The sequence below is a fragment of the Mastomys coucha genome, unplaced genomic scaffold (genome assembly GCF_008632895.1).
Source record: "Mastomys coucha isolate ucsf_1 unplaced genomic scaffold, UCSF_Mcou_1 pScaffold7, whole genome shotgun sequence".
Classification (NCBI taxonomy): domain Eukaryota; kingdom Metazoa; phylum Chordata; class Mammalia; order Rodentia; family Muridae; genus Mastomys; species Mastomys coucha.
The window spans coordinates 20,337,972-20,348,137 of record NW_022196913.1 but is presented as its reverse complement, the minus strand read 5'-3'; the positions used below and the strand labels follow the sequence as shown (position 1 = coordinate 20,348,137).

At 40.3% G+C, this 10,166-nt stretch overlaps 1 protein-coding gene across 1 annotated transcript in view; it reads right to left on the bottom strand.

The window, feature by feature from the left end:
- Positions 1-314: 314 nt before the first annotated feature.
- The window catches only part of Inhba (inhibin subunit beta A), a 19,466-nt gene continuing 9,614 nt past the window's right edge, over positions 315-10,166 (bottom strand). Inside the window, exon 4 of the mRNA XM_031358664.1 lies at positions 315-5,556. Within this exon, the coding sequence (XP_031214524.1) occupies positions 4,670-5,556 (887 nt within the window). The 3' untranslated portion in view covers positions 315-4,669. The remainder of the gene's footprint in view (positions 5,557-10,166) is intronic.

Sequence of the window (10,166 nt, the reverse complement as noted above, 5' to 3'; positions counted from 1 at the left end):
CAAAAAGGAAGGGGGAGAGAAAGGTAAAGAGTATGTATTCCTTATAAGGGACTGACACTACAACTGGAGATGAAAAAAAAAAAGGAAGAACAAAATAAATACAAGATAAACCTTGTAGCTTCAACCATGACAATATAAATAGATATCCTCTATTGGACATCTCTCACTCAATGGTTTGCACTCCATCCTCATATTTCTCATTTCTGGAAAATTACAGTAGAAACAAAATTACTGCCTAGCAAATGTATGGTGATGTGTATGAAAATCAATCTTGAAAAACAAGTAGACAAATAACAAAAATAAAAAAATACATCCCAAACAGGTCTTTTATTTAACATAAGGCCAAAGAAGCTATCGGGCATTGCTGAATACTGCCTACTAACTGTACAAAGTATTGACTGCATGCCTCGCAAACACCAGAATATCCGCTGGAATGGAATAGAAATAAATAACTTCTGCTATAAACACATGAAAACATATCCAACCGTTATCTCTTTAAACATATCGTAAATAAAAAATTACCAGCACTTCTACAAAATAAATATTAAGAAACCATTGACATAGTTGAAATGCACTCATATAAATTAACAACTTTAATTACATTAGCCAGACATCGGTTAAAGAATTGCATGTAGTATGCAAAGGAACTCACAAAATAAAAATAAAAAACAAACAAACAACATCAACCACATAACATAAAAAGTTTTAGAACAAAACAGATTTCAGATTATCTTGGCTTTCATAATTATATTTTTCTTTTAAAGAAAAATATCAACCATTGTCAATGCACTGTTTTTCAAAGCATTTAAATAGAGGGTAAACCCTATTGAAAATTAATACAGAAGAAATGATTCACTTTATGCATAAAAATAAATAATAATATAGCTGAGACGTGATTTGCTTTTGCTCTTGAAGATGTGAACAGCTTCTGCGCATTCATTACCTCTGCTCATCCAATAGCTTCTCAGTGATACAGGGTTTAATTTAAACACATACAATATCCATCCCCAAACCTCCTGCCCACATCTACAAGTCTCACTTATGTGGGTCTTGGGGTGATGACATTTTTCTCTACATTAAAAAGAGAAATTGCCAGAAGGCCCACAGGAAATCCTATTTTTCAAGCGACACAATCATTTGAATGCGTGTTACTATAACTGAGGCATGTTTGTTCTGAAATCATAAAGTCACTTCTTGAGTTCAGTCTGGCAGATCTCCCAATTTTGCTTATTCTGCCTTTTAAGAAAACACAAGGCCTCTCCTTGAAAATGGAGTGTGGAATCAATCTTAAATGAACATAGAATTGGCTGGTCTTCTAAGATAAGAAAATCCCCATCGTTGTGCTGAAATTTGACTTATTTTGGGAAGGAAAAGTGTCAGTTAAGCTTACAAGTATTTAATGTTTAAAGAGATACTGACAACAAATGCTCTTCAAAGCGTCTAGAATTTGTGTGGGTGGGTATTTAAGAATTATCCTAGAGAAAGTGGGGAGACCAGACAGAGCCACTTTAACACTAGAGAAAGCACACCATGAAGAACCTAAGATCTTAAGCATTAAAGGCTTTTTAACTTTTGGATTAAGCAGTGATGTAGAGAGACCAGTTGTTCACAAGACATTGTGTTTTCTAAATTGTTAATAATATCTAATATTGTTAAAATATTAGCAATTTAAATTCTATTGCAAGGCCATATACACATTTGATGAGCTCTGATGAAGTTTATGTGACAACCAAGTCACTTGATCTCCAGTAAATACACTGTCCTGTGGAATCTCATTTCTTTCTAGATTTAATTACTACGGTCACTAATTAAACCCAAGCTTACCCTCAAAACATCTAGAATTTAAAAGGCTTAAGAAGATTTCAGATTCATCTCAGATGAATGAGAACTATAATTAGTAGTTTCATAAATCCTGCTTTTCCCATGGTCTAGATCATCTCTGCTATGGCACAGCTAGATCTCTGCCCACTATTTCTATAGGCCTCAGTATAGCTCCAGTACCAAAGAAACAGTTCAGAGGGCCCTACAGGTTTTTCATAAAAATTGGCAAAGCTGAGCCTGGACATCCACCTCCCCTCAATGTGTCCTCAACATGCCACCTGTCCCCACATGCGAGATCTTCAAAGGTCACTAGACCTTAATTATAATTCATTTCTTATGCAGTACATGCATTTCCTGCATAAGACAGGGAGGGCCCCTGGAACACAGTAAATATGTTTGCCCAGTAACAAGACTAAGTAGTTTGCCTACATATAGCCTAATGTGATAAGGTATATTGATGGTATATTTAATACATATTGAGTTAGTGTTTTTTATTTTAAGAGTTAAACCAGCTTTTGCAAGATCTAATTTTTCCCTTGTATTTCATTTTCCTACAATGACTTTAATCTATGGACTGACTCAATGCTAAAAGCTTCAGTATTTTACAAAATACTGAGGAATATAGTTTTTTTTTAATTAGAGTTTTTCACTTTTATAAAGTTTTTCAAACTTCAAACAAGTCCGGAAAAATAAGGCTCTGTATTTTATATATGTAAATGAATAACAATTAGCTGTTTTAGACAAGCCAACACTGGGCTAAATTAGGAACTTGGGTTAGCTTTATATTTTGATCTTTATAAGACAATCTTTTTCAGTTTTGCCTCTGAAAATTACAAACATACACAGCAAGATTTTTGGCTGTAAAATAGAATATTAGAGATTTGTACAACTACCCTACTCCCTGGCTCTTAAGCGCTCTCTCCCTTAACTCTCACTGTCTTAAATACTTTCCTGCTTATTTTATTATTTAAGTAGTAACAACACTATTCAAAAAAATTATTCTAGCCTAAAGATTTTTTTCCAAAAACGTTTCTGATTTAAGATTGATTCCAATAAATAATAAATATAAGTTGAAAAAAATCAGCCCATTTTTTTTAAGTAACATCCCATTTTTCCCCACAGGGGATAACTTGTAGGGAGCAGGGGAATGAAAGAGGTGATTTCATCCTGTACATTTAAAGAGGGCCTGGCTGGACACTCGCCGGGATTTTCAGTCCTTCCCCATCCTAATATTTGAAATGTATCCACGTAATACAGAGTAAAAGCAAGAAAAAAATCTATCACTTATCCTTCTTAAAAATACTGTGTTTTGCACACAAACATTCATTGTTTTAAGAACATTTTAAAAATGACAGCCTGAAGTGCTTAAAATGTGTATGGACATGGTACAATACATGTATATATACATACAGGTATGCATATGCACAAGCAATGTATATATACACATACAAGCATGTAGTCTCATGAATTTGAACTTGATAATCCAACAGTGTACACTACTGTACATCCAGTATGAAATGTCCTGTTTCATGGATGTAAAAGAGTCAAAACCCAAACCTCTCAGGTCTTTTAAGCCTGAACACGATCTCCCTAACTCAACCTTAAATCTGTACCCCTGACTCATTGATGGTGAACAATACCAACCACAGACAGACTGTTTAAAGGCTCACACAAATGTCTTTGGTGTATGTGTCTATTTTTAAGGTACAAAATAATAATAATTATAATTATAATAATAAAAATAGCTATTTTGTGTGCTGTAGCAGTTCTTTTATAGCTCACATGAAGTGCAGCTCTTAAACCCCACCCCCACCCCCACCCAAAGAAAATACTTGTTAAATAAGGATTAGACAGGTCGGACACCATCGTAGTGCAAATAGTAAACGATAAAAAAACAACATTTACAAAATATAGAAATGTTTGGATCCAACAGATGGACAAACATATTCCTTTCAAGTATCTCTCCTTGAAGAAAATAAAAATTAATCAGGTTACTTCCAATACAAAAAAGTCTCTCTTTTTGTCCTCTTTCAGGTAAACAGTTTCAAACCTATTAGGTTGCATAGTTCTAAGATCATAAGCACCTTAACGAAATGTAACTTGGTATTCTTTTTCCCTTGGTCTTTCACTCTTTCCACTCTTGTTCTCAATGTTTTATGTTGGTTTTGTCTGGTGGCAAAAGTGGTACAGAAAAGAAAATGTGACCACCTGTACATAATTGTTCTTTTACCAGGATGTGTATGCATGTGGTGTGTGGAAACACCTCTGTGTTTGTGCGTGCGTGTGTGAGTGTGTGTGTGTGTGTGTGTGTGTGTGTGTGTGTGTGTATGTGCTGAAATACACAGAGATAGTGTCACATAGACATACTTATGACCTGGGTAACTGGGTGGGACTGGCCCTTTAAAACTCATGGCTTTCTAGACGTTATTTGGGTTGTGCTAACCCACATTGCTGCAGAATAGACAAGTAGACTTCCAGGCTCACAAGGGAACCGCAAGAGGCAGGAGAGAGGACAATACCCAGTTTGGATAAAACTGATGCAATCAGTTTGGTTTTGGAAGAAATGAAGGTATACCATTCTCTTCTCCCCCCACCCCCATCCCTGTCTCCTTCACTGCTTCATCTCAGCGCCCTGCCTTAGGATATTTTTCCACATCTTCCTTCATCTGTTTCATTAGGTCTTGTTTTCAGTTTAGTTTTTGTTTGTTTTTTTTTGTGGGTTTTTTATTATTATTATTTCTATTTTTCTGGTTGTTTTGTTTAGTTCAGAAATCTTATATTTTTTTCTTCATTTTGCCACTGTCTTCTCTGGACTCTCTAGATCCATTTTCTCTGGGACCTGGCAACTCTAGGAGCAGCCACACTCCTCCACAATCATGTTCTGAATGTCCTTTTTGATGATGTTCTGACCATCATCATAATAGAGCATGGACATGGGCCTCAGCTTGGTGGGCACACAGCATGACTTAAGGTTGGCAAAGGGGCTGTGACCCCTCATGCGGTAGTGGTTAATGACGGTTGAATGGAAGGAGAGCGAGGACCCAGAGGTTCCTGCTATGTGGCTTGGGCACTCACCCTCACAATAGTTGGCATGATAGCCAGAGGGAGCAATGATCCAGTCATTCCAGCCAATGTCCTTGAAGCTGACAAAGAACTGTTTCTTACAGCAGATGTTGACCTTGCCATCGCACTCCAAGCCCCGCCTACGCCTGCGATGAGGATGGTCTTCAGATTGCCTAGCCTGCAGCATGAGGAAAGGTCTGTGTGACTGTTCCTTTTCCTCTTCCAGCCCTGCGTCACTTCCATCTTTCTTCTTTCCATCTCCATCCACCTCTTTCTTCTTCTTCTTGCCCAGAAGCACCAGACTGGCACCACTCTCCTGGCACTGCTCACAAGCAATCCGCACGTCCAGGGAACTCTTTCCCTGGTCCAGCAGGCGCTGGATGCTGCTAGACACTGGAAAGATGTGCCAGGTACTCTTCCGAGCATCAACTACTTTCTCTGAGAGCAACAGTTCACTCCTCTCCCCCTTTAATCCCATTTCGTCGGCCTCATCCCCCATGTCCAAGCTGCCCTGTGGGTGCTTCTGCTGCTGAAATAGACGGATGGTGACTTTGGTCCTGGTCCTGTTGGCCTTGGGGACTTTCAGGAAGAGCCAGACTTCTGCACGCTCCACTACTGACAGGTCACTGCCTTCCTTGGAAATCTCAAAGTGCAGTGTCTTCCTGGCTGAGCCTAGAGATATAACACAAGAGAGGGGAAAACGAGAGAGAGAGAGAGAGAGAGAGAGAGAGAGAGAGAGAGAGAGAGAGAGAGAGAGAGAGAGAGAACACTTGTTAACTATAAATTGTACATCTATAACTAACTTTGGGGAACAAGAATCTTATCAGTTATCGCACACAATGCACAGTCAGCAATTTATAACCTGCAATCTGCTTCCATGTGGTCACTGAGTTGTGAAGGGTTTTACAGTATGGAACTGACTGAAGAAAAATAATGTTTTTACATGTGCAACTTCACTTGAAATGTAAACTTTAGTGCCTAGGAATGCAGTTTTATTAGAGCACAGTTAAGTTCATTTCTTTATACATTGCCTGTGACCTTGCTTTCCTTATACAGGATTGGGTGGTGATGGGAGACATGATTAACAGAGGCAAGTTTGTAGACTGTGCTCTGTGGTGAAGGAAACCCGGGCTTCTGCATCCATTTCATTCACTCCTTCGCTTTAGTTTAATCCATAGAATGAGAATGAAGAGACAACATTTGAGCAGACATCTCAGGTCTGCAAAGATCTAACAAAACACCATAAAAGAAAGCCCTGGAAGCCTGAGCAAGGCAGGGATTATTTTCCCATAAAAAGCCCAAAACCTTGTCCCCTGTATCTATGTATGAGTCAGTAGGAGCCACGCTCTTTGACACATGACTTCTTCCTGTCACCACCTGACCTAACCCCTCTGTCAACCCCACTACAGCAGCAGGCTTTCCATCAAACGGCCTTCTCAAGTCATGCCTCCATCACGTAGTTGAAGAAATCTTGCTTAAAAGTGGGTATGATTGTGCTGTCCCCTCTGTTACAACCTTTCCTTTTCAGTATTCAAACTTCCCATGACTTTGGACGATACACTTCATGTAGGTCCATGTCCCTGTGGCCTAGCTATTTTTGCCCTGTGAACTTGTATGCTCCCAACTCACATGTAGCAGTGACACTGGCTGTTCCTGTACCACCCAGGGCAGCTAAAACAATGCTATCCAATTGGACCCCACTTGGATTATCCCAAACAACTATCCAATTGGACTCCACTTTCCTCTTCCTCCCTTCTCCTCACCTGTTACCACCCTCACACCAATTCAGTTTAGGACGCCTAAGAGCTTAGGCCTTATATGTCCCATTCACTGTCATGCCGTACCACACAGCAGAGGCAGGTAACCATTTGATTACTATCCAGTGGGAGCATATTAGCATTGAACTGCGTTACATTAAGGAAGCAACTCCTATCTCTGAACCCCTTATTTTTACTTCTGTTCATCTAAAAATGCACCAAATCAATACCAAAAGCATGCTCTACTTTCTATGTGCTTTTAAAACAGAATATATCACAGCAACTACTCAGATCTGCCTAGTTATAGAGCCAGAACTTTGTTATTTCCTTCTCTTTGCCCAGCATGGTTTTAAATGCTCTGCAGAAGAAGGAAGGCTTTACTGTGCATGGTACATTGCAGATTCCCACCTCAATCTAACCCACTCTGTAGAATAGGACTATATTATTGATCAATGCTCAAAGTCCCCTGGCATCTGTCTAGAAAATAGGGTAGGTAGTAGAGGATTTCATGACTGATTTCTCTGACTGATTTCATGTTTTTGTTAGGAGTTAAAATAAATGATTAAGAGGAGATTTTGATTCCAGAGTATATAAAAGCAAGGACCAGTGAGGAAGAGAAACATGGTGATAGTTTTTAAAGTGAAATCCTATCTCACCCTTTGCTAAGGTTGAGTGAGTTTATTGTTGGTTGGTTGTGTTTACGAGGAAGGAAAAGGCTCTAGGAAGCCAAATCTAAGATGGTAATTGCAGCAGATCATGAGATGGTAAAGTACACGAAGGCAGAGGGGTCCAGAGAGGTTGGGGCAAAGGAAGGAGAGGCTAAAGAGGGCTTGGAACAGCACACTTTCCTTTGCTGTATGGGATGCATCTGCTATTACCTTTGGAAAAAAAAATGTCACCTAGCTACCTATCATTTTCCCTTCCTGCCTCTAAGCAGGTCCCTTTCTAAAGTTCTGAGCTACTCAAGGTGTCAGTCCACAGGTAAAGAAAATGAAAGTAGCTGCCAAATGAGAGAAGCCAATGGAGACTGTTTCTTCCCTAGGAAACAGCTCCTGCCTGCCTCCTGCCTGCCTCCTGCCTGCCTCCTGCCTGCCTCCTGCCTGCCTCCTGCCTGCCTCCTGCCTGCCTCCCAAGGTTCACTAGGTCTCAGGCAATCTCCTCCTAAACACTGTTCTGCCCCCACTCACACTTAGCGCGGGTATGAGGGTAAGGAGGCAAACATGAGGTGCTGACTTGCTCACACTGGGCTTCCCATAAACAGTCCTGGCTGACAACTGCAGATGCTGCAGTAGGGACAAGAGAGGATTAATTGGCATGCTAGGACAAGTGACGGTGCACAGGAATCGCTTTTTATCATGGCCAGCAAGGCTGAGGCCATGTACTCCTGTTACACAGCCTACAGAATGGCCCCTAATTTCAGAGGAACAAGTTTCTAATGCATGAGGTAGCCCCACCCCTTCTTCACAGGCGGCTGTACTTGGAAGCAAATGATTTAGTGTTCCTGCAAGAGGATCATACAAAGAGAGTGCTCATTAGAGGGGGCTCAGTCTGTCAGGTGTTGTTACATTAGGCTCAGAGAGTCGTCATAAAATGACTTTCAGGCTGGTCTTGGCTGACAATTAACTGCAAGCCATTGCCTGTATGTCACGGGAGGCAAGAGCACTGATTTATGCAGCAGTTTAATTATCCAGCCGAAAGCTTCTGCCCCCTGTATTTGTATCCATTCTAGCTTGCTTCATCTCTCCCCCATATTTCTGACATTTGGATTTTCCCCTACTAATTGACATGCCTGTCCCCTCCTTCTCCTGGTGTCCATTTCTGGAACTGCTATTTGTGTATTGCATGATATTTTATCAGGGAAAAAAAATAAAACTGAGATCCAATTTCATGAAAATGCTGTTGCCGTATGCCCAGGAGGACAGGGGGAGGAGAGAATCAAGTCTTCCTCCATCTACCTCATGCGCAGGTACATTTTACAAGTTCTATTGTATTCTGACTTATTAAGCAGTGCATTTTTTTTCTTTTACCTTAGCTTTCATTGCAGAAGGGTGTGGGGGGGAGTGAGATGGATAAAAGCTGAAGTAGATTGACCATTTATCAGACCTGTTGGTTTCAGAAATATATTACAACTCTCAAGTTAGTTACATAAGGATCAAAAATATAATTAGTTAATGTTCTATTCCCTTTATCTCTATTACCTGAGAGAAATGACTATTGCAGTGCTATTTCCAGCAGGCCCCAAGCTGAACACGTAATGATTTGGAAAAAGGAAGAAAGATATCTAAGGATGAGATATTTAGGATCAACTTCCCATCCATTTCAGGCCTGATTTAAATATCTGGTACTGTAAAATCCTGAAATGAATGCGTTCCCATAAAGCTGCGTAAAGCACAGCACCGGTGTGTACAGGTGTGTACTGGGTTCCTCCACCAGGCCGCAACTCCCCAGCTAGCGCTGCTTGCTTGTAACCTTTCATTAACTACTCCCTGGTAACATTCTTTTCCTCCTCTGTGCTATTTTTTGTCCTGAGGCTTGTGAGCAAGGCTTGTATCACACAGCCTGCTCTGTCTGAGTAACTCAGCAGGAGAGTCCCACGCAAACCCATGTGGGTGATAATATCTCATCACCGAAGCCCCTGTGAGCTTGGTGGACACACACCAAAGCAGAAGAAAATGGGCAGAACATGCAGTAGGGATCAATTTTGTACCTTATAGAGAATACCTTTGAAATGCTGCCTGGTGGGGGGCCTTGACAGAAAGGCTACAGAAGTCTGAAAGAAGGATGTTTGTAGCAATTCTTTTTTGCTTTCAGGGGTTCTCACTAGCTTGATCATGAAGGTATGCCAGGGCTTAAGTAAACAGGCTCCTAGCCTCCTTCCTAACATTGGTATGCAAATTCCATATACACAAAAGTCCTGATCTCAGAGTTGTGGGGTCTATGATAATTCCCCATTAAGTAATCAGTATACACATAAAGTTTCAGCTTAATTAGCCTGGTTTTCCTCATCAACATCCTGGGTGTAATATGCTGCCCTTTAAAAATCGGTAATAATGACGTCTCTGTTAATGTAGAAAGCCTTGGCATTCACAGTGCACATTTAAACTCACCATGAGGGGAGCACAGCTCTGCTGTAAAATATGTGTTACTTAAATTTTCCATTCTTCATCAAGTTTCCCTGTGCCTAGATACAGTACAGTCAGTAGCATGAAGGGCCTGCACTACATACAGCCTATGCGTTCTCTCGGGCACTAAGTCGGCCTCTGGATGGCTTCCAGAGGTTTCTGCAGAAGGCAGCGAGTAAAATCTGAAAGGATATTTTTCCTTTGACCTACAGTAGAGAATCATGCCATTGCAGGCATATTAGCTTGCTTGTATAAATTATCCTGTCTAACCATTTAGCTTTAAGACCTCTCTTTGGGATCCATTTTTAAATTTTTTGTAACTCTTCATCCATTGCCTTTTCCATTTAAATAATGATGTGAAGGGTTAAATGTCCAAAAAAAGCAGCTTACTTCATAATATAAA